This window comes from Heterocephalus glaber, unplaced genomic scaffold, assembly GCF_053883595.1.
Source record: "Heterocephalus glaber isolate CG9 unplaced genomic scaffold, H.glaber_assembly_v1.0 deba00001140, whole genome shotgun sequence".
Taxonomy (NCBI): domain Eukaryota; kingdom Metazoa; phylum Chordata; class Mammalia; order Rodentia; family Bathyergidae; genus Heterocephalus; species Heterocephalus glaber.
Genome location: NW_028258200.1, coordinates 452,984 through 477,879, shown reverse-complemented (window position 1 = coordinate 477,879; position 24,896 = coordinate 452,984). Strand labels below are relative to the sequence as shown.

The following is a 24,896-nucleotide window of genomic DNA, read 5'->3' as shown; positions in this document are numbered from 1 at the left end:
CCAGTGCAGGGGAGAGTGGAAGGGAAGAGCAGGAGAGGAGGTTTAATCAGCACAGTGTGCTGGGAAGGCCAGGGAGAGGCAAGAGATCTGTCTTCAGGGGCTGCCAGAGCTTGGAATTTATAGAAAAGAGGAACCACTTAGGGTTGGGGGTTGGCACAGTGGCAGAGGTCATCCTGGTCATCCTGGCCTAGTGTCTCAGGCCTGGTTCTGCAAGGCCATGGGAGACCAGCATTGCCTAAGGGGACAGTTTCTACCTTGAGAAGAGATGACTCCTCTTGTTTAGGGGACTTTGCTCCCCTGAGGAATAACCTCCTGGGATGGCCTCGAACAGCGATCTTCCTGCCTCAGCCTCCTGAGTGCTGGGATTAAGACATGCGCCACCACACTCAACTTCTGCTAATCTTTATTTCTGTGTGACCCTGGGGATTGACTGACCACATGCCTTTCTCACCAAGTTGCATCCCCAGCCCTCTTTCCCTTTTTTTTTTTTTTCCCTCTTTCCCTTTTGAGACACGGTCTTACGAAGTCACCCATTTGCCCCAGCTGGGCTCAAATTTTTTATCTTCCTGCCTCAGTTTCCCAGAGTGATGGATTTACAGGGAGGCGTGTGTCACAACACCTGGCTCCCCTTTTTATTTTTGTTTTGAGACAGGGTCTGGCTAAATTGCCCAGGCGGGACTTGAATTTTCAATCTGCCGGGCTCAGCCTTCCAAGTGCTGGGATCACAAATATGCACCTCCACCCCTGGCTGGGAGTTTAAGGACATTAAGTCTTCCTGCTCATGAACACGGGTGTGTTCCACTTATTATTGCTTGTGTTTCTTTTTTTTTTTTAAAGTAGGAAAATTTACTGGGTAACAGGATGGGGAATAAGAATAGCTCCTGGGAGACAGTAGAGGTCCAGAATGGGTTACCTGCTTGTGTTTCTTTCAGCAAATGTTTTTTTTTTTGGTATGGGGATTGAACTCCGGACCTTGTGCTTGCCAGGCAGGCAGCGGAACCACTGAGCTAAATCCCTGGCTCAGGAAATGTTTTGTAGTTGTCATCACTTTATTTTTTTTTGGTACTAGGGATTGAACTCAGGACCTTGCACTTTCGAGGCAGGCGAGGCACCACTGACCTAAATCCCTGGCCCCAAAGTTGGAAGTGGTGTCCCTGGGTGGGCACGGACTCATTTCTAAGTATTTTATTCTTTCTGATGACATTGTAGGTGTAACTTTTTGTAATTTCCTTTTCAAATTGTTCAGTGTTAGTGTGAAATGCAATTGATTTTTGTGTATTGACTTTTATCCTGTAACTTTGATAAATTCATTTATTCTACTTTTTTTTCTTTTTAAGACAGGGTTTCACTATGTATCCCAAACAGGCCTCAGCCTCCCCAGCCCATTTATTAGTTGCCATAGACTTTTTTGTAGAATCTAAGATATGTCTCTCTCTCTCTCTCTCTCTCTCTCTCTCTCCCTCTCTCTCTCTCTCTCTCTGTACTGGGGATTCAATTCTGGGCCTCATGCATACAAGACAGGCAAATCTTCTGCCTCTGTGCTGCTATCTCTAGCCCTTTGTAAACTTTTTTTTTTTGGTACTGGTGATCGAACTCTTGTCCTTGCGCTTGCGAGGCAGGCTGTGGAACCACTGAGCTAAATCCCGGGCCCAAGCCCTTTGTAAATGTTGAGACAAGGTTTTGCCCTGCCTAGCCTTGAACTTGCGATCCTCTTGCCTCAGCCTCCCAAGTAGCTAGGATTACCGTCATGCCTGGCTATCTTTAATGTTTTCTCCATATAAGATCATATTTTCATATTAAGAAAGGTAAATTTTTTTTAGAGTAGTTTAGGCTGGTCTTGAACTCACTATATAGCATAGGCTGGCCTCAAATTTAAGGCAGTCCTTCTGCCTCAGCCTCCCCAGTGCTGGGATTACAGGCCTGTGCCACCACACACAGCTTTCATCTTTTTTTTTTTTTTGGTACTGGGGATTGAACTCAGGACCTTTCGCTTGCAAGGCAGGCAGCAGAACCACTGAGCTAAATACTCGGCCCTTTTTTTTTTTTTATTTTAAGCTTCTGCTAGGCATGGTGGCCAGCCTGGGCTACATAGTGAATTCAAGGCTAGCCTGAACTACACAATGAGACCCTGTCTCAAAAAAAATTTTAAGCTTTTGTCTTTAATAGAAAAAAAACCCACCTGTCTAAAAAGAGAGAGAATTATTTTCTGATGTTTCACTGTTTAGTGTGATGGCTATTTAGGTTTTTTAATTTCTTTTTTTCCCAATATTAGAGAACAAGCCCTGGAACCCTCTACCACTGAGCTGTATCCCCATCCCATTGTATTTTTTATTTTGAGACAGGGCCTTGGCAAATTGCCCAGGCTAGGGTCAGACTTACATTCCCTCTGCCTCAGTCTCCCAAGTAGCTGGGATTATAGGTGTGTGCCATTGGGCTTGGCTATTTACATTTCTATTGGATAATCAGTACCAAATTAAAATAATTGTCTTTTACTAATTTCCTATATTGTTGGTCCCTCCACCCAACAAGAGGGGCTGAGGATGCAGTTCAGTGGCAGAGAATTTATGAGGTATGATCAAGATACAGGGTGAATGAGGGCTGGGAATTTAGCTCGGTGGTGCTGCACCTGCCTGGCAGGCTCAAGGTCCTGAGTTCGATCCCTGGTACTGGGAAAAAGAATACATGGTGAATGTTTAAATCTTAAAAAATTATTATTATAGCAAGACACATTGCCATAATCCCTCTCAGAATATACCCCCATGTTTTGAACATGCTTTCCCTATCATTTTTATCTCTTCCTGAAGCACTTTTGGAAGTCCTTTTTCCCAAGTGTCTTTATCAGGTGTGATCAAATATGGTGAAGGCTCCTGCTGAGTGCCATCCAATGGAAAGGCAGGCTTCAACAAGGAAGAGTTCTTTCTTTTTGCATTACTAGGCGTGAACCTAGGGCCTTTGTACTGAGCTTCATACCCAGCCTAAATTGTCCAAGATGGGCTGAGACTTGTGATCCTCCTGCCTCAGCCTCCCAGAGTGCAGGGATCAGGTGTGTGCTGAATGGAATTGCTCTTTTAAAGACTTCTTTGTTGCAGTGGAACACATTCTGGAGTTTCTAATTACATTTATGTTTCTGGATAAAGTGCATTGAAAAATTGAACTGATACAGGCTAACTATGGAACGATCAGAGTATAGAGAGAATACGCAGTCATGCACTGGGGACCACCCGCACAGTTGCAGCTTGGGGGCTTTCTCCTTGGTCATCTGCCCCGACCTCATCTTCCCAGATGAGGAGATTGAGGCTCAAAGTGGTGAGTGATGTGTCTGGTAGCACATGGCAGTGAGTAAGAGGACAGGTTCTTTCTGACTCCCAAATCCACGCCAGACATGTCTGCTCCTTAGCGTAGAGGTGGGTGATATCTCAGGAGGCAGATGTTTTCTATGTATTTCAAGGTCCTTGTTGAGGCTTGTATCTAGCTGTCCCCTCAAAGCCTTATGCACTCATAGGTGGAGCTTTTTGGAGGTGGCTGGATCTAGGGTGTATGAATGTGGATTAAGGGCCTGATAGTTGGATTAGTCTACTGGTTGGTTTAGTTGTTCTGGGTGTGGGTAATGGAAAGCCCCTCCCTGAGTGTGGGTGGCACCACCCAAAAGGCTTGTAGTCTGGATGGGATATAAAGGGACAGAAAGAAGGCTGCCCACTGCTCGCTGCTTTCTGCCTTCTCTCCATGGACTGTTTCTCCTGTGCCCCTCTGCCGTGCCCCCCTGTGTTGGAGCCAGCCGATTATTGGCTGAAACGTCTACAAACTGTGAGCTAAAATAATCCTTTCCTCCTTTAACTTGAGTATTGGGTATTTTGTCTCAGTAATGCAAAAAGTAACTAAGACAGTCCCCCTCTTCCCCTTCTCAGACAGGGTCTTACTATGTAGTCCAGGCTACCTTGAACTCACTTGAAGTGATCCTCCTACCTCAGCCTCTCCTGAGTGCTGGGATTACAAGGTGCACTACCACACCTGGCTAAAAGCAAGTTTTTGGTTTTTTTCTTTTCCTTTTTTTTTTTTGTATTGGCACATTTTAGATATACATAGTGATAACATTCACATAGAGAATTTGAACACAATATATTTTGCTTCTTCTTTTTTCCCCTTCTACTCTCCTCTCTTCAACCCCACATCCCCTCCTTATTTACAAAAGCTTTGTTTCCATTTTTTTCCCTTATATTCTTTTTTTCTTGTCCCTTCCTTTCTTTCCCTCTCCCCCTTCCCTTTTTCCCCTTCTCATTTGAACATTTTCTTCCCATTTTTCAATATCTAGTATACATTTTGGTCCTTATTTATACTTTTAGTTTCTCTCACCAGAGAAACAATTCGGTATTTAAACATGTGTATGATTTATTTCAGCTAAGTGTATTGCCTCAAGGTGCATCCATTTAGCTGGAAATATCGCAAGCTTATCCTTCTTTATGGCTGAGTAGTACTCCATTGTATTAAAAAACCCCACATCTTCTTTATCCATTCATCAGTTGGTGGGCATTTGGGCTGTTTCCAAGATTTAGCTATTACAGATTGCCACTATAAACATGGGTGTGCATTTATCACTGTGGTATGATGAAAAGCAAGGTTTTGTAGGTCTGACTCTTTGCTGTCTCCCAGGTTGTTCTGGAGCGCTGAGGCCCAGCCAGATCATTTTCCTTCTGGCTGGCTGGCCCCGCCTGAGCTCATCTCCACAGTGTAGCTGTTCTGAGTCTCATGTGACCCAAGGACACCGTGTACGTTTCTCTGATGCCATTGTCTCAGCACCAGTGGGTGGTGCCCAGATTGGCGCCTGCTCAGCTGACGGCTCTCTCAGCTCTTTGTAGCGCCTTTTTCAGCTTCATGGCCAAGGTCAGGAAACTTGTTTTCATTTATTTAAACGTGATTGTGGGAGAAGTACATAATTAGAGTGAGCCTTTTGACCACGGTGAAACAGATCTGACCCTTATCAGGAAAGCTGGTAGAAGAGGGTTGTAAGTAGTAGTGTTATTTTTTTCTGAACATCAGTATAGATGTTTTCCAAAGGAAGACCAAAGCTGTTTGAACTGTGACCAGTCCTCGGCTGCCAGGTGTTAACAACTGTGGTTCCTTAGAAGCTTGGGTAGAGTCAAACCACTGACCTTGAGCTGAAATATTTTCTAAGCTGTGACTCATTGTTTGACTCATTCTGTCTTTCACCAGAAAATACACGGAATACTAGTTTGAAGAATTTCAGTTATCCCTTCTGTAGAGTGTGTTGCTCATTTAAGTTGCTGGGACTTGTAGTGGTTATGCTTAATCTGTGAGTAAACAGAAATCTGATCAATAGAGAAAAGCTGTTGATGATTTAAAAATTTGTGGGTTTTTTTTGGTACCGGGGATTGAACTTGGGACCTTGCGCTTGCAAGGCAGGCGCCGGAACCACTGAGCTAAATCCTCGGCCCTAAAAATTTGTTTTTATATTTAGAGTATGGTGGTTGAACCCAGGGCCTTGTGTATACTAGACAAGTTCTCTACCACTGAGCTACATTCCCCAACCCTTCTAATTTTTAATTTTGAAACAGTCTCACTAGTTGCCCAGGATGGTCTCAAACTTTCTGCCTTCTCTCCTCAGCCTCTCAAGTAGCTGGATTCCAGGTCTGTGCCATTGTGTTGGGCTTGGGTTGTTGATGAGGCAACTGTCCTTCCTGATTCCATGGGTCTGTATCTCTCCCAGCACCATAGGGTGCAGAAGGTGAATCTGAGCTGAGCAGAATAGGTGGCCCGTGTGCTGTCTGTAAATATTGCAGCACTGTTTACCGGACACGGGACTCTGCATGTAAGGCCTGCTTAGGTCAAACCAGGAGGAATTATTTCCATACTGAAAGCCAACAATAACATCCTGACAGCAGGGGAGGGGGTCACGGGGGTGGGGTGGGGTGGGACAGAGGTCACCTCAAGGCAGCAGCTCTTGGGAGCTCAGGACGTGAACTTTGCAGTATCGAGTTTATTAAAAAAGAAGCCAGCTGGGTGTTGTGGTGCATACCTGAAATCTTAGTACTCGGGAGGCAGGGGCAGGAGGATTGCTGTGAGTTCGAGGCCAGTCTGGACTACATAGGAAGACCCTGTCTTGAAAAAAACAACAAAAATTTTTTTTAAAAGGCAAGATGTACTTGGAAAGAAGTGTGTGAAACCTTCAAACCTTTATTTTATTTGGCCATAGTTTATCTGTGAAAAGTGAAAAATCATCTTTACAGTTGGATATGTGATGAACTCCTGTCACTTCCTGGTCATTTTGATTTCCCTGTCTTACCTGTACATTGATGTACCTCTTCATTGTCATCATTTTTTGCAGTAGTAGGAATTGAACCCTGGGCCTCATACATGTTAGGCAAGCATTCTACCACTAAACTACATACCTGTCCTTTTTAAACAATTTTATTTTGAGACAGGGTCTGAATTGCCCAGGTTGGCCTCAAACTTGCTGTCCTACTGCCTCAGCCTCCTGAGTAGCTGGGTTGTTTGTTATTTTTGTTAGAAACATGACATACTCAGCTAGGCCCTGTGGACAAATGTGTTTGATTATTCTAGTGGTGTGTAAGCAGTATCAGAGGAGCCCACTAGAGGGCTGGGTTGACAAGATAATACGTTCACTGAAACACTGATACCATTTACAGAGTTTTTCGAGGACTTCCTGACTGACTGAGTTCTCTTCCCGGGATCTTTGTGTACCCTCTTCTTTTCTTTCCTTCCTTTCTCTCTCTCTCTCTCTGTCTCTCTCTCTCTCTCTCTCTCTGTCTCTCTCTCTCTCCCTCTCTCTTTTGGTATGGGGGATCAAACTCGGGTCCTTATGCTTGTGAGGCAGGAGGCAGAACCACTGAGCAAAATCCCCACCCCCTTTTTGTTGCTCATTTTAATGCTGGCCACTCACCCCACAGGGGCCACAGAGCCTTTTTCTAGGGTCACATTCTGGATTTGTGCTGCTTTCTTCTCCAGGACTCTGCTTTGGTCTGGCTCAGCTGGTTTAGGGCTCGGGTATCTGAAAACTTTTCTTCTTGGCCTTTTTTATTCCCTGTCTTTTTCCATGCTGTGTGCCTGTTGGCTTTGCTGCACTTCTTTCCAGGTGGCGTTAAGTACAGCACCACAGCTGGAAGGCTCAGAATTTCAGGCATAGCCCTCTGAGGCACTTCCCCTTGTCCTTTCCTAGAAATGGGGGGTGGATCAGGGGCTCTGTGGGAGGTGGTGCTGAGTCTGAATCCAGTCTGTTTGCTGTTTAAACAGTTTGGATTGTGTGTGTAAGGTGGGACCTCTCCCCAAGTCTCTGAAGTAGGTCATTACTGTTACCCTTTCTCCTCTTATTTTTCAACTGAAAAATTAGTGAAGAGAGGTTTACCTTGCCCATGGTCACACAGGAAGTTGGTCTTACACCCTTTGAAGCAAACTTCATTTTTGTATGATATATACTGCTTATCACAGGAATTTGTTTAACAAATAATAGGTTCTTGATATGGATAAATACATCCTCACTGTAAGCTGACTGGTAGTAGTAGGGTTATGATTAAAATTCAAAATTTTCATCAAGTTGATCACATGGTAGACTACTAGCTGAGAAAAATTTCTGGATGGAAGAGACAGAATAGCCATGCAGAAGGCTTTTAGAAAATCAAATGTACATGCACAAAGTCTTGATTTAAGTCATTCTAAAAGAAAGACTCAGTAGGGCAGTTTGACTGGAGCAGAAATGGTTTATGATGCAAGGAGGAACAGGGCTAGTAATAGTTCTAGAAAGAGGTATATTGCCAGCTTGAGGTCAGGGGTAAAGATGAAAATGTGCCCCCTTTTTCCATATCAGCTCCCTCTCCCAGGCCTCTGTCCAGAAGGACACTGGTGTCCAGAAGGGTCTGGTGTCCTGGCTGAGTGGCCTGCACCTAAAGCCGGATGAGGTCCTGTGGGGTCAGTCAGCACAAAGAACAGTTGGCCTTTTGATTTGTTCAGTTCTTTCTAATAGTTTTGGTGCTGTCAAATGGTTCTGCTAATTTAAGGCAAAACCATTTATCCTTGTTTTCCTATGTCTGTTTGGCTTGCAGGGTGAAGCAGCAGCTGGGGCTGCTGTGCTACACTGCATTATGCAATAGGCCTTCAGAGGGCCCAGCCACCTCTTTCCTTTCAGAAACAAAACACAAAATTTTTCTGCTTTGGTTTGTTTGGCTTTGAGGCCAGTAATTTACATCTCATTTGTGAGCTGGTCTCCCCTTCATTGTTTTAGCTAAGTCCTGCTATTTGAATCTGACTCTGGCTTCTGGCCTTATTGTGTTCATGAATTTTAATTGTGTTTGGTTTCAAACCTGTTTCTCCCTCTTGTCTTTTCCTGTCCCCTAACCCCCATGCCATAGTAAACATGGGATTCAATCTTACTTACTTGGGGAAAGAATAATAGTTTTTGCCTGCTTGTTTTGAATATATTCTCTTCTTACTAAGTATTCTTACTTTCTTTGTCAATAGGCCACCAAGCAGTTTCTTGAAGAGATTAACAAGTGGACTGTTCAGTACAACGTTTCCCCACTCTCTTGGAACGTGGCCGTCAAGTTCCTCATGGCCAGGAAGTTTGATGTGCTCCGGGCCATCGAGCTGTTCCACTCGTACAGGGTACGTGGCTTGGGTGGGCGGCTTGTGGCACTGGGCTTCTCTTGCAGTTCTTCTGCCCCACCAGGAAAAGTGGATCTGTATCCAGGAACCCTAGAGATAGCTGAATCTGGGAGCAGCCACTTAAAACCCCACTTTTGTGCCCTGAGTTGGACTAGAGACTACGAATAAGCCTGACATCAGCCTGGGGGCTGGATGTTGGCACACTCTGCTGGAGTTTGTGTCTGAACTCTTTTTGGTGGCTCCCAGGCACCTGCTCCACTGACTCTGGGATTTTTAGAGACCTGGCATCTGCCGATTAGGGAGTTCAGGAAAGGGGCTTTAGCCCTGAGGGAAAAAAGGGCAACTGTAATGCTTTGTCCTTATCTTAGTAGTACCAGTATGCAATAGAGCTCCATCCGTATTTTACTTTATTTTTTATTTTTGTTTTTTAAAGGGGGCTCAATTTGAAGCTGTCATTATAGCCTTTGATTCTGTATTTATGTTTGATTTCTTAGTTGGCAGCATTATTGGAAAGACACTGGCTGGGCATGGTGGCTTACACTTGGAATCCAAGCCCTTAGGAGGCTGAGGCAGGAGGATCACCATGAGTTTGAGGCCAGCCTGGGCAGCCTGGACTTCAAAGAAACACCCTCTTTCAAAAAAAAAAAGAAAGAAAGAAAAGAAAAAACTATGTTATGTCACTTTGGGGTCAAGAAATCCTTCTGAAGAGATATAAAATCTTCATAAATAAAAAAAAATGGGGATGACTACTAGAATAAGCTTAGGACTCAGGCTCACTTCTGCCTACCTTGTGGGTCAGCTCATTCAGTATTTATTCATTTATTTAGCAGATGTTTATTTTATACCTACTATGTTCCAGGTGCAGAGGTTACTGTTGAGAAGGAGAGAGTAAACAGGTATAGTATTGCTGTAAGGCAGCGCTGGTTCTGTAGTTAGGCAGGTCAAGGAAGCCTTCCTCTAGGAAGTGACTTTTAAACTAAGAGCTGAGGAGTGGAAAGGACCCAAGGATGCTGAGCATATGAGGCTCTGGGGCACACTGCAGACCCCATCATGACAGGACGAATGGCAACAATGTTCACTAATGAGAAGACACTGAAGTGTGTAGAGAGGAGACAACAGTTTAGTTTGAAGCATCTTTGGGATACTCAAATAGCCTTGTCCTCAAAGCAGCAGGAATATCAGTCTAGGATTCAGAAAAGAACTCTGGTCTAGCTTGGTGGTGGTGTGCACATGTAATCTAATCCCAGCATTCTGGGAGGCTGAGGCAGGAGGATTGCAGCCAGGCAGTTTACCACCTTGGCAAGATTCTTATCAAATTAAACGACTGGGGGTATATCTCAGTGCAAAAGCCTTGGTTTCAATTTCCAGTATCATAAAGAGGAGAAACAAGCCTCTGCAATGAAAATAGAGATCTAAGCATGCTGAAAGTACTGAATATCCAGAACTGAATACTGGAGCCATGGGAAGGGTGGTCGATGTCTGAGAGGGTGTGAGGAACAGAAGATGTGTAGGGTTCAATGCTCACCTCAGACTTTGTGCTTTTTTCGGCTCAATATCATTCTGAAAGTTAGATTAGAATGCTTTGGGTAGGGCCTGCTCTCCCCTGCAATCCACCACTTATGTAGTCCTGGCTGCTGCCTCACCTCTGAAGGCACTTGAATTTGATTCTAGGGATGATCAGAGAAGATGATAAGCAAAGACCTGATGTGTTTTATTTACCAGGCACTTGGCTTACTGCCAGGCACATGATAATTACTCTGTAAGTATTTGCAGAATGAATTTCTTTCTTTGCAGAAAAAAATGCTCACAAAGGGAGCTTGGGAGTAGACAGTAACAAGAGAGGGGTTTTGTACAGAGTAGGAGATAGCAAGTGTCTCCAGAGGAAGATAATATGCCTGATCAAGCTTGTCATGTAAGGGGAGGACTGGAAATGTCCACTGGATCAGTGATATGAAGGTCCCGCTGGCTGCAGCAGGAACTTTGAGCATCATGGCTGGATTGGGAGGAAATCAGACTGCAGTAGGGTGAGTTCGAGGGAGCTGGGAGCGAGTGAGGAGCACCCAGTGCAGAGGTGAGCAGAAGGAAGTCTCAGGGCTGCAGTTGGAGGGGAGGTCAGTAGAGAGAGCTCCTGTAAGACAGAGGCCTCAGCTGGGCAGCTGTGTGTGGGTGCAGGCTCCAGACATTGTTGGTCCCCATCTCAGTGTCCCAATCAAGGTCAGTGCTGCTGTGTGTTTAAGTAAGAACTTTGATTCTACCCCCTCATGTTATATATGGGTCATTTTGTTTTGTTGAGACACAGTCTTGCTATGTAATTCAGGCTGGCCTTGAATTTGTGGCAATCCTCCTGCCTCAGCCTTCCAAGTGCTAGGATTATAGATGTGGGACACCACACCCAGCTACTAGATAGGAATTCTTTTTTTTTTTTTTTTTTTTTGGTACCGGGGATTGAATTTGAGTCCTAGTGCTTGCACAGCAGCCGGGAAAACCACTGAGCTAAGTCCCTGGCCCATAGATAGGAATTCTGATGACATGTAGTTGACATGGAAGGAGGCTCCAGAGGAATACCCAGTTGGGTTGACTTTCTGCTCCCAACTCTTCCTTATCGCTGAGATTCGGGGGTCACATGAGGCTAGCTTGGATATGCAGTGTTTTCATACTACTTCATCTTGCTGTGCTTCTTTTTCAGGAGACACGAAGGAAGGAAGGCATCGTGAAGCTGAAACCTCATGAGGAACCTCTCCGTTCCGAGATCCTTAGTGGGAAGTTCACCATCCTGGTGAGTCTTCATGGACCCATCTTGTCATGAGTTGGTCCTTCCTTGTTGCAGAAACTGTTGGAGCGGTCGTCCGGCTTGGATATTTTTTCTGGGTACCTTAGCCACAGTCAGGAGCAGATGTGAAGTAGCCATGCAGCTTGGCACAGAATTGTAGTAATAACTGAATTACCACTAACTGTAGTTATTAGAATTACGAATAATAGCTCAATAATTGGATTATGGAAAATCTAATGTGTGGTAGACCCACAGAATTTCATCATTGATCTGGGAAGATTAGTCAGGGCCTTGAGGTTGGTGTGCTAAGACACATCCTGTCCCATTTAATGGCAATCCATTGTTAGGACCTCTGGGCCTCTAAGGTAAGCAGGAAGATGGGGACTGTGATCCTGTTGTATTGTCTGTTGCTGCTGCCTTTTTTTCCATCCTGCCTGGGAAATTAGTTACAAAGCCAGTGCAGAACCATCCTTTGATTGCTCTGCAGTTTAAGAGCCAAGAAAATGTGATTTTTTTTTTTTTTCTTACCACAAGAATATAGTCCAGAGGACACTGAGAGAATTAGGCCTGGGATGATCCTAACTTTCTTCCCTTTTTGGGAAGAGGCAGATTGGGGAAGCATTGCCACCACCCTTCTCTTCATGCTGCAAGTGTTCTTCCAGGGTAGAAGCCCTAGTGATAGTTGCATTTCCCATTTGACTTTTGAATATTTCCTGCTTTCTTTGCTATAGAATGTGCGGGATCCCACAGGAGCCTCCATCGCCCTCTTCACTGCCAGGCTGCACCATCCCCACAAGTCGGTCCAACACGTGGTCCTCCAGGCGCTGTTTTACTTGCTGGACAGGGCTGTTGATAGGTGAGCACTATCCTTATCTTGTAGGTTGCGCATCTCCAGATAGGAAAGTGACAGTTTTTGACATGATTAAATTCCACAGTGCCTTCACCCTGCCTGAGGATTCACCCTGGGCAGTGCTATCAGTAGGAAGCAGCCTGTTCCTGGGGTGTGGTGTGTTTCAAGGTACTATCAGGATGTTGGGTATTCTGTGTCTTTATCAACTCAGCTCTATTTCAGGGTAACAGAGCTGAGAAAGCTGATTGTCAGCAATTGGCAGTGCATTGAGAATTACTTATTGGAAAAGAAGGAGGAGGAAATGACCAGTGCTGGTTCTTTTTTTTTTTTTGGTACTGGGGATCGAACTTGGAACCTTGTGCTTTCGAGGCAGGCTGCAGCACCACTGAGCTAAATCCCCAGCCCAGTGCTGGTTCTTTTTGCTATTATCAGTAGCCTCTGGAGCCAGGTGCAGTAGCACACACCTATATTCCCAGCACTGGGGAGGCTGAGGCAGGAGAATCACCATAAGTTCAAGGCCAGCCTGGGCTACATAATGAGTTCAAAGCCAATCTAGACTATATAGTGAGACCTCGAGACCCCGTCTCAAACAAACAAACAAACATACAAAGAGACACACATACACACAAAGCCTCTGGGGCACCAGGTGTAGTGGGACATACCTTCAATGCCAGCTGCTTGAGGGACTGAAGCAGAAGGATCAGAAGTTCAAGGGCAGCCTGGACAACTTAGTGAGACCCTATCTCAAAAAAAAGAAGTCAAGGCTGGGGATGTAGCACAGTGATAGAGCATTTTCCTGGCAGGTACAAGGCCCTGGGTTCAATCTTTAGCATGGAAAAAACCAAAACAAAACTGATCTCTCTGGGGCCTCAATTTCTTTGTCTGAAAATAGAAGTATTGCCATTTAGCTCAAGGATTTTGAGAGTCATCATTCAGGGAATAGCCCCAAAATAGAAAGTTAATAAGCAAAAGCATTTTTTTGTTGTTGGTTTTTTTGGTATTGGTTTATTTTGGTTTAGTTTTTGAGACAGGGTCTTGCTGTGTAGTTCAAGTTGGCCTTGAATTCACTGTGTGGCCCAGGCTGGCTTTTTTTTTTTTTGGTACCAGCGGTCGAACTCAGGACCTTGCGCTTGCAAGGCAGGTGCTGGAACCACTGAGGTAAATCCCCAGCCCAAAGAGTAAGAAGTATTTTATGTGTTGTTTTTTTTTTCTGTACCAGGGATCAAACTTGGGACCTTGCACTTGCAAGGCAGGTGCGGTGCCACTGAGCTAAATCCTGGTCCCAGGCTGGCTTTGAAATCAGTTATCTTCCTCCCTCAGCCTCCCAAGTGCTGAGATTACAGGCATATACCACCAGGCCCTGCCTTGAAAAGGCATTTTTATGATAATAACAGTCATAAGCAAAAAGAACCAGCCTGTTCTGTCCAGCCAAGTCATGTCCTGTCCCTCCAGATTAGACAGGATTACAATCTATAGATTAAAAAACTGAAGGCCAAAGGACTACTGTGACTTTGTTTCTGGTGGTAGCACAACTGCTGCCTGTCGTTTTCCAGCCATCACTTGTGGAGCGCCCAGGCCTGAGTCCTGTTAGCTCTGCTCTTCCCAGTGTTGTGGTGCTGGCCGTGTGCCTTCCTGCCACACCTCCTCTTTCCCTGGTGCTGCTGTTGCCAGTATGTGACAGTTCTGGCAGCTCCACTGGTCCTTTGTGTTTGAAGGCTGCATTGAGGGCTGAGATCGGAAGCACTGGAGCCAGCGAGGTGCCACTCTGTTCAGACTGTAGACTTCCAGGTCGAACGTAGCCTAGCAATGATCTGAGGTGGGCCTCTGCCTCGGTTACATCACCCACCGAGTAGCACTTAGCTTCTGCTCTTGGTGCTTAACTGGAGGAGAGCCACACCTCTTGCACAGCATTATTCTGAAAGAGGAAAGTTGCCAAGGGGCGGGAGGAGAGCTCAGTGATAGAGAACATTTGCCTAGCATGTGCAAGGCCCTGCGTTTGATCCCCAGCACTGTCAATAAATAAATTAAAATTGAAAAAGAAGTTGCAGCTGTATATAGTGTGGTGTAGTGTTGCACCTGCCTGTAATCTCAGCCCTCTGGGAGCCTGAGGCAAGAGGATTGCAAATTCAGATGTAGCCTGGGCAAAATATTTTGAGACCTGGTCTCAAAGTAAAAATATTTAAGGTGGGTAGCACTGGGTATGTAGCTCAGTGTGAAGGCCTTTGGCTCAATCCCTGGTCCTGATAAAGAAGAGGTAGAGAGAATGAAGTTGCTAAGGAGTTAGGACCAGTAATCTCAGTGGCCCTGTGCTCCCCATGCAGAAGTGTGGAATTTCTCAGTCCTCTTTCCTATGACTGGTTGTTAGGTCTACTTTACAGAATAAGGATACTTTGAAATGCTCCTTTAGCTTAGAATGAATGAAAGCCTTTCCCCTCAGAAACCCAGTTTTAAGCTTCCTCCTCAGAAGGCTTGGAGAGTGGGAACTCTCATGAAGATGTGGCCAGATCGTACTCCTTTCAATGCAAGTGGGGTTACCGTAGGAGGTCCACAGGCAGATATATTAATGTCACAGCTGCTTATTATCTAGAGGAGGCAGATAATATATGCTGAATAAATGTGACCCCTTTTCCCCAAGCAAAAGTTCTCCCCAGTGAGTAGAAAATCTCCTTTTTCCTTGTTGCCTTGAACCAGAATGGTCTCTTCTCTCCCCTCCTCTTCGCTGAATCCTGCCCTGGCTGTAAGGCCCAACTTGCTTGCTCACTGGTTTCTTCACCACTGCAACTTGTCATAAATAAAATTCTTTACTCTGATCTTAATACCAGTTATTACCAATGCTTATCTTTTCTTTTTAAAAAATTTTTTATTTTGAGACAGGGTTTTGCTAAGTCACAAAGTTGCCTAGACTGGGCTCAAATTTGTAATCCTCCTGCCTCAGCCTCCCAGATCCCTGAGATTATAAGTGTGCACCCTGCTCCCTGGCTGCCAAAACCAATAACTATGTGCTCAGTTATTCATGGCATTGTGATGTCATTGATTTTATACTAATATTAGATTTTTTGGTTTTGTATTTTGAGACCCTTTTGTAGTTCAAGCTGGCCTTGAACTCACTATGTAGCCTAGGTGCACCTTGTACTTGCAGCAGTCCTCCTGCCTCAGCCTCCTGAGTGCTGGGATTACACTCATACCATCATGCTTGGCTAGAATTAGAAATTTTTTTAACATGTTATTTTTTGAGTGGGTGCTTCTGTCTTGGATTTTGTTATAAGGATGAAGTGAGGGGGAAAAAAAAGCTGGACATGGTAGTGCCCACCTGTAATCCCAGCCCTCAGGAGGATGAGGCAGTACTATCATAAATTTGAGGTCAGCCTAAGCTATATAGTGAGTTCAAGGCCTCTTGATGCTACCTAGTGAGTTTAAAGCCAGTATGGACTAGATAGCAAGACCCTATCTCAAACAAACAAACAAATCCCAGCTACTTGGGAAGCTGAGGCAGGAGGATTGTAAATTTGAGGCCTGCCTGGGCAACTTAGTGAGACCTGAAAAAGTAAAAAGTAATGGGATATAGCTCAGTGGTAGAGTGGGTTTGATCTTCAGCACCCCTACCCCACTTCCCACACAGTGAATGTGTTATAGGAATGTGTTCAGTAGTTCTAAATGGGTGTGAAAACTGTCGCTACCTATGAGTAGTCTGATCAAATAATTTCTTCCTCATAATTTTCTAGGGTTGCAAGTCAAAAGCAAGTAAGGATCTGCATTCCTTTGAATAAAAAATTTGCAGTGGGGGCCGGGGATTTAGCTCAGTGGTTCCGCTGCCTACTACGTAAGTGCAAGGACCCGAGTTCGATCCCCGGTACCAAAAAAAAAAAACGCAATGAATAAATGTTTTCATTCAATGATTGGTTTACAGCTTTGAGACTCAGAGGAATGGCCTGGTGTTTATCTATGACATGTGTGGTTCTAATTATGCCAACTTTGAGCTGGATCTTGGCAAGAAAGTCCTCAACCTGCTGAAGGTAAGGCTGGGGAGGATGTTCTCCACTCTCCTTCAATTGTCAGGGTTTTTCCTTTTTATTCTTTGGGAAAAGACTGAGAAATGATGTAAACTTCAGATATTGTGTTCAGTTAAAAGGTCAAATTTCCCTGAACTAATTTCATCTTCTTGGCAGTGATATTATCCCTGCTGGCAGTGTATGCTCTATAGTACATATGCTTAGGAGAGGACCGCTGGTGGTGAGGTCTGTGCAGATTCAGCTTAGAAGATAGTGCCCAAGTCTTTTCCAGAGTGATCATACCCACTTGGCATGAGGAAGAATTTCCATTGACCCACATCCTGTCCAACTCTTAGCAGTGTCAGGCTTCTTCATTTTTTCTGTCAAATGAATATAAAATGGTATCTTGTGGTGCAGACATTCCTTGTTTAACAGCCACCGATTTAATGACTGTTCAGACTTAGGACTGAGGTGCTTGTTTAGACTTAACATTAACTTGTCTTTTTTTTGTATCATTCTCTATATCTTGCTGATAGAGCTTCACTCTTTTTTTGTATGTTACACTTTGTTTATATAGTACTGTAATTATTGTTGATTGTACTGTACAATACAGTACTAGAGTTTTATGTTCTGTTATATATTATATACTGCATGTAAGAGTTATGTATATAACAGCAGAGTCATCAAATTGGAGTTTCCTTTGTTCTGAATATTATAATGTACATACTGTATATACAATGGCTTATTTAGTCAATGATTTAATTAATGACCTAATCACAAGATCTGAACTTGATCATTAAAGGAGGAAAGTCTGTATAACATTGTGAGATTAAAATATCACCACATATTTATTAGCTGTACATGTTTTCTTCTGTGAATGCCTATTTATGGTTTGTTAATTTATGGATTAATGAATTAGTAGGGGTTTTTTTGTTTTTTGGAAACAGATCTTGCTGTGCAATTCAGGCTGGCCTCAAACTTGACATCCTTCTCCTTCAGCCTTCTGAGTGCTAGGATTACAGGCATGCATCACCATGCCTGGATTTAGTGGGTTTTTTTATATTATTCACACTAACTCATTAAGGTAAATAGATGGTACACACTTATGTATGCAATATACTGTCTTTGAGTTTGTAGCATATTTTTTACCTTTTTCATTCTTTTTTGTGATAGGGACTTGCTATGTTGGCTAGGCTGGTCTTTTTCATATTTTATAGTCTTTTTGACTAATAAGTTTTAAATTTTTATTAGTTAAATGTACCAATATTTTATTTTCTGGTTAGTATCTTGTATTTTGTATCTTAAATCCTTCCCACCTCCAAAGTCAGAACAAATATAAAATGTGATTGAAAAATATGAGGAATGTTTAAATTTAAATAATTTATTACAATAAAAGACACATTGTCATTAATCCCCCTCAAGCCGGGGATTTAGCTCAGTGGTTCCACTACCTGCCTGCCTTGCAAGCGCAAGGACCTGAGTTCGATCCCCAGTACCAAAACAAAAAAAATCAGTGATGTTAAATATCCTGGAAGCTTCATTAATCCCCCTTAAGGTAATCCCCCTTCCTTTGAGTACACTTATCCTGCAACTCTTGACACTTTTTTTGATTTGTTTTGTTTTTTGAGGCAGGAATTCACTGTGTAGTTCAGGCTGGGCTTGAGCTCATTATGTAGCCCATACTGGTCTCAAACTAAAAGTGATCCTTCTTGCCTCAGCCTTACGGAGTGTTGGGATTGCAGATGGGCACCACCACACCCAGCTTTCCAGACTGTTTGTTTTGTTTTGGTACCAGGGATCGAACTCTGGACCTTGCTCTTTCGAGGCAGGCAGTGGAACCACTGAGCTAAATCCCTGGCCCTCCAGACTGGTTTTTGTATATGTGCTGCCAAAGTGAGCACACCACTAGTTTTGTTTTGTTTTTTGTTTTTTGTGGTACCAGGATCGAACTCAGGACCTTGTGCTTGCAAGGCAGGCACAGCACCACTGAGCTAAATTCCTGGCCCACCAGACTGGTTTTTGGTGTGGCAGTTAAATGGGCTTTGGGTATTTAGGGTTTGAAATAAATTGTTGCATCTTAATTGACAGATACAGGTTCTCAGCTTCACTGAATAGACCTTTGCTGATGTTAATGTATGCTCTATATTCTCTACGAGGGAATTTGTGAGTTCCCAGACTCTGTGGAACCGAAGAGTAATGGAGCATGACAGAGAGTAACACACCAGCTTGAGAATTAGGCTCATAAAAGTGGCAGCAAGAGTAGGTTCAACAGGAATAGGGTAGGGAGACGGAAGGGCTGTCAGTGGCTGAAGAGGTTCGGCAGTTTATGGCAGCTCAGGGTTGGAAACCTGTCTAGCATTCCCTCTAGGCCCAGGAGCCCTTCACTGGATTCATAATGACATCCTTTCAAGAAGTCCCACTGCAGACTTCCAATTTTGCCCATGTCATCTTTCAAAATGTGGCCAAGAGTTATCTTCCTAATGCACACCTGGAATGTCATTATACTTTAACTCCATATATCCATCGACAAGCAAAAGACTGGGTTGGTATATTCAAGGTTGGATGGAGTACCGCTCATGATTATTATAAATTTTTATGGTCCCCTATGCCTGAACATTATGTAGAAGGATCAACAGTCAATTGTGTATTAGCGTTTCCAGGATATTACCTTCCAAATAATGATGGAGAATTTTATCAGTTCTGTTACGTTACACATAAGGGTGAAATTTGTGGAGCAAGTACACCCTTCCAGTTTCAAGCTTCTTCTCCAGTTGAAGAGTTGCTTACTATGGAAGATCAGGGAAGTTCTGACATGTTGGTGGTGACCACAAAAACTGGCCTTCTTGAGTTGAAAATTGAGAAAATTATGAAAGAAAAAGAAGAATTGTTAAAGGTAATTTCTGTTCTGGAAAAAGAAACAGCACAACTTCAAGAACAAGTTGGAAGAATGAAGAGAGAACTTAACCATGAGAAAGAAAGATGTGAACACCTGCCAATAGAGCAAAAGGGTCTCATTGAAGTATCACAAAATTTAAAAATGGAAAATGAAGAGTTTAAGAAGCGATACAGTGATGCTACATCTAAAGCTCTCCAGCTTGAGGAAGATATTGTGTCAGTGACTCATAAAGCAATTGAAAAAGAAAGTGAATTAGACAGTGTAAAGGACAAACTCAGAAAGGCAGAATATGAAAGAGAACATCTTGAGTGTTAGTTGAAGACCAAAAAGGATGAGAAGGCACTTTATAAGGTACATTTGAAGAATACAGAAATAGAAAATACTAAACTTGTGTCAGAGGTCCAGACTTTAAAGAATTTAGATAGAAACAAAGAAAGCATGATTGTTCATTTCAAAGAAGAGATTGGCAGACTTCAGTTGTGCTTAGCCAAGAAGGAAAACATGTAAAGGGCTTTGCTGCTTACAACCTCAAGTAAAGAAGATACATTCTTGTTAAAAGAGCAATTTCAGGGGCTGGAGATTTAGCTTAGTGGTACCGCAGCCTGCCTCATAAGCACAAGGACCCAAGTTCAATCCCTGGTACCAAAAAAAAAAAAAAAAAAAAAAATCACCCTAAAAGAGCAACTTCATAAAGCAGAGGAACAAGTTCAGGGAACTCGACAAGAAGTTGGCTAAAGAACTTAGTGATGCTGTGAATGTGCAAGATAAAACAGTGGCAGATTTACATACTGCGCGCTTGGAAAACGAGAAAGTGAAAAGGCAGTTAGCTGAGGCACTGGCAGAACTTAAACTAACTGCTGTGAAAAAGATCAGGAAGGGCTGGGGATTTTAGCTCAGTGGTTCCGCCACCTGCCTTGCAAGCGGGAAGTCCCAAGTTCGGTCCCCGGTACCAAAAAAAAAAAAAAATCAGAAGAAGATTGACACACTGGAACATGAACTTAGAAGAGAAATTGAAGATCTGACACTCCGTCTTCAGATGGCTGCAGATCATTATAAAGAAAAATTTAAAGAATACCAGAGGCTCCAAAAACAAATAAGCAATTGGGCTGGGGATTTAGCTCAGTGGTTCCGCTGCTTGCCTTGCAAACACAAAGTCCCGAGTTCGGTACCGGGGGAAAAAACAACAACAACAACAACAAATAAACTTACAGAACAATCAGCCAATAATAATAGTGTCTACACAAAGAAAATTGGGAATCAACAGAAAGTGAATGATACTTCAGTAAACACAGAATCATCTGCTTCTGCCTCTGCTATAGATATAAAGCCATCAATACCTTCTGCAGCAGAGACAAATTTTGACATGCTAACAAAGAGTCAAGTCTGTGAAATGACCAAAGAAATTGCTGACAAAACTGAAAAATACAATAAATGCAAACAACTCTTACAGGATGAGAAAACTAAATGCAGTAGATATGCTGATGAAATTGCAAAAATGGACCTGAAGTGGAAAGAAATTTCTGAAATGTAAAGCTCGAATTAGCTGAAATAGAGGACAGTTATAAACTTTGGTTGGCAGAGAAAGACAGAAATAAATATTCTGACTTCACAGTTGGAAAACCTCTCTAGGGATAAGGAACTTAAAAGGGGTGTAGGAAACCAAACAGAAAGGAAAATGGAAGGTCATAAGCTTCAGCAGGTCTCACAGGATCTCAGTGTATGCTCAGAGCAAAATGGGCGCATTCTTGTGCTGTCAAGTGCACCGCCAGCTCTGCAGTAACCCTTATGCAACACAGGAAACAAGAGATGGAGCAGATGGTGCCTTTTACCCAGATGAAATCCAAAGGCCACCTGTGAGAGTCCCCTCTTGGGAAGACAATGTTGTCTGCAGCCAGCCTGCTCGAAACCTTAGTCAGCCTGATGGTTTAGAGGACCCTGACGATAGCAAAGAAGATGAAAATGTGCCCATTGCCCCTGATCCACCAAGCCAGCACTTACGTGGGCATGGAGCAGGCTTTTGCTTTAACTCCAGCTTTGATGTTCACAAGAAGTGTCCCTTGTGTGAATTAATGTTCCCTCCTAACTATGATCAGAGCAAATTTGAAGAACATGTGGAGAGTCACTGGAAGGTGTGCCCAATGTGCAGTGAGCAGTTCCCTCCTGACTGACCAGCCAGGGTTGGAAAGGCATGTTCAGACGCATTTTGATCAGAACGTTCTAAACTTTGCGTAGTTACTCTTTACTAAGAGTTAATACATGTTAGCAGTTTAAAAATATCACCTCAAATAAACCACTAAGGAGACTGTAAGTTGTCTTGCACCACTATAGCACTTTTCTGACTAAGTGCTACCTTGATTTTGGTGTTAGTAGAGTCACGATCAGTCTTTGGCTTATCAATAACTGTAATTTTAGCCTCTGTTAATCTTATTGCTTTAAGAAAAGTTCTTGCATGTTTATATCTTTATTTATTCCACGGTTTGCAAAATTGTGTGAATAAAGGATAGAAGAATTATTTTAATGTTACCACACTGAAAAAAAAATGTAATAGTGTGCTAGATTACTTAGCAGAGTAATTACAAGTTTCTGTTGACCTTGTTGATTGAGCATGGCTACTAAATATTATGTAATAAAAAGCACTGATCATTTAAAAAAAAAGAGGACTAGGGTAAGAGATTTTTACCCACAGTATCCTTTTTATTTGACTCCATGGGAGTTATTTCTTCTGAGTTAGAATGCCAGTTTACTGCATGGAATCCTGCTTCTAAGCAGGGCTGGGATATTGACAGCTGAGTGACAGAGCCCTGAGGGTTAGGGTGAACCATCTGTCACCCTTGAGCCTGTGTAGACCTGCATATCTCTGTTTTGAAACCCTTTGCTACTTACATCCGTTGGGTCATATTTATTTATATAAGCATTTGCTTAATTTGCGCCTCTGGGGATTGAGTATAAGGGGTTGCACGTGCTAAGCAGTGCACCTAGACCTGAGCTGCACCTCCAGCCTAGATTATGTTTCTTACTGATTGAATAAATAAATACCCAGAGGAAGAAATGAGTGAAAAAATAAATGATGCTTACACAGACATCAGACTAAATGGAAGATTATAGAAGTTTCTTTTATGTTCAGTTTATTCATAATCTAATTTTCCCCTGAGTTTAATAAGTAGAGCTGGGCACAGTGGTGCACGTTTTATAATCTCAGCTATTGAGCCGCTGAGGTAGGAGGATTACGTATTCGAGGCCAGCTTGATCAATTTAGCAAGATTCTTTCTCAGTAAAACAAAGGGCTGGGGATATAGCTCAGTAGTAGAGTGCTTGCCTAGCATGTACAAGTCTTTGGGTTTAATCCCTAGTACCAAATGAAATTTTAGTAAGCAGAATTTACTGGGTATGGTGGTGGTGTACACCTGTAATTCTGTCACTCTGGGAGGCTGAAGCGGGAATATTGCAAGTTTGGGTCCAGCCAGCTTGGGCAATTTAGCAAGACCCTGTCTCAAAAAAAAAAAAACAAACCTGATCGGGATGCAGCTCAGTGTGAAGGTGCTGCATTCAATCCCCAGTAACACACAAACACACACACACACACACACACACGCAGAACTTTTTTCTAGGATAGATGCATATGTGTGATATGTATAGGGTAATTGCTCATCAGAAAAGTTAGCATAGGCTGGGTATGGTGGCACAAACCTGTAATCCCAGCATTTGGGAGCTTGAGGCAGGAGGATCGCCATGAGTTTGAGGCCAGCCTGGGCTGCCTAGCAAGTTCAAGAACAGCCTGAACTGGCTAGGGAGACCCTGTCTCAAAAAACAAACAACAAAAAAGAAAACTCAGCATAGCTTGTGGTCATTATGACCTTAATATCATTATTTTAAAAGGTAGATCAACTTCTACTTATTTTATTTTATTTTATTTTATTTTGGGTACTGGGGATCAAACTCAGGTCCTTGTGCCTGTGAGGCAAGGTGTGGAACCGCTGAGCTAAATCCTGGGCCCAATCAACTTCTAATTTATTTCTTTTAACCACATTTCCTGTAGCTTTCAAAACCCGAATTAGGCTGTAGACTCTCCCTGCTGAGTAAGATGGGAAGAAATATAGAAGACCAAAACTGGGCTCTCAAAGTCCTTGGTCCTATGAGGCTTAAATTCTTACCGCTCTCCCCACAGGGAGCGTTTCCGGCCCGCTTGAAAAAGGTGCTCATTGTGGGTGCTCCCATCTGGTTCCGAGTGCCCTACTCCATCATCAGTCTCCTCCTGAAGGACAAAGTTCGAGAGAGGGTAAGGCAAGCCTGCCTTTGAGCATCCTGTCTCTACTGCTGAAATCCTCCCAGCTACTTTCCTGCCTTCCAGAGATCCTCCTACCTTGGCTCCTGGAGCCCATTCTGCTTTTTCACATGTCCCCTGCTTTCTTTCTTCACTCATCAGCTGGGCAGACAGGTCACCAGGCTCTGTGGTCAGGAGTGGCTCAGTTAACTGGCTGTCCTTCTCCACAGTGCCTCGCACAGGTGGAACTAAGTGTGTCCCAGAGGGAGTTAAGGGGTGGATAGCACAGGGTTGCATAGGCTTTCAGTTTCCCAGGTGAGGGTGTTGCTCCAGGGTAGAGTGGATGTTAGCATGCACAAGGCCTGGATTTCTAGCTAGCATCATAAAAACCAAAAAAACAAGAACTAAAACCAGCATTTAATACTATTGCATTAGCTGACCTGGCATTAGAATTTGTTTACCTTTAAGCACTGTTCTGTTCCTTTCACCACTAGAGTTTGAGGTGAGATTCCTTCACAGTGTCTTTGCCTACTTTTATTCCTGTCATATTTTCTTAAATAGCTCATTGCTTCCAGTTTTAATAGTGCTGTTCCAAATCACTTAAATTTTATTAAATTTCCTGAGTATTTCAGGACTGAAAGATTATGGTTCAGCCACTGATTATAGCCATTGTAAGAAAGGGAGTATGAAACATTGGCATAATAGGGTAAATTACAAAAAATTTGTTTTGAAATATTAGTACCAGAGATCAGTGCAGGTCTTTCTGGCTGAGGCGACTTGGGTCGCAGAGGGACAAGTGAAGACATTGGTACTGTAGAGGCCCCTTAGAGATCTGTGACTCAGCAAGAGAGATCTGTCCTTAGCTCTGTGAAGTGTTCTTCAAGCACATCTTGCACTTGAATTATGGGACTTATGAATGCATGTCTAAACTCAGATGCATTGAGCACCTTATCCTTATCCTGGGCCTGGGAATTAAACCTGGGTAAGATATCCTTTTCCGGAGGAGCAAGGAGTGCGTGGTCCTGAGAAGGAACAGGAACACGGGGGAGAGGCTGGAGAGTGGACAGAGGACCAGACTCTGCTGCAGACTAGGGTAGAATATCGTCTCAGGCCATCAGCAAGGGTTTTCTGCAGAGGCAGAGGAGGAGAGGAGGGCTTTCCAAGAAGGGGCAGCATTCCTACTTCACAGAGATTCCAGGGAGAATCCACAAGGCCCAGCATGACAGTCTAAGCAGAGAGCAGAGTGAAGTATGATTACTTATCTAGGTTTCTCTTGGCTCCCCTCTGCTGGGGGTCAGCCTTGTCTTGCGAATATAGAAATCTCTTTAAACATACATACTGAACTGAGTAAAATACAAGTGAACAGGCCAAGAACTGGTTGCCTTAGTATGGGACTGACAAAAATAACCATTCCCCATGTATTGTTAGTGGTGAGAGAGCAAACTGCCAGCATATGATAGTACTGGGCAGCCTTGTTACTAGGGTGAGCCTTTGCTCGT

The 24,896-nt window shown here is 43.4% G+C and overlaps 1 protein-coding gene and 2 pseudogenes across 4 annotated transcripts in view; all 3 read left to right on the top strand.

The window, feature by feature from the left end:
* Ptpn9 (protein tyrosine phosphatase non-receptor type 9) overlaps positions 1–24,896 on the top strand; it is a 73,654-nt gene that overhangs the window by 29,145 nt on the left and 19,613 nt on the right. For all 3 annotated transcript variants that reach the window (XM_021250101.2, XM_004872052.3, XM_021250099.2), the window contains exons 2-6: positions 8,488–8,631; positions 11,318–11,407; positions 12,133–12,257; positions 16,159–16,264; positions 23,302–23,412. In XM_021250101.2, coding sequence (XP_021105760.1) covers positions 8,488–8,631; positions 11,318–11,407; positions 12,133–12,257; positions 16,159–16,264; positions 23,302–23,412 — 576 coding nt within the window. The remainder of the gene's footprint in view (positions 1–8,487; positions 8,632–11,317; positions 11,408–12,132; positions 12,258–16,158; positions 16,265–23,301; positions 23,413–24,896) is intronic.
* LOC147828341 (tax1-binding protein 1 pseudogene) lies at positions 17,624–20,111 on the top strand (annotated as a pseudogene). Its single transcript, XR_015450941.1, has one exon. The product of XR_015450941.1 is annotated as a tax1-binding protein 1 pseudogene (transcript).
* Positions 20,173–21,082, top strand: LOC106008450 (tax1-binding protein 1 homolog pseudogene; annotated as a pseudogene).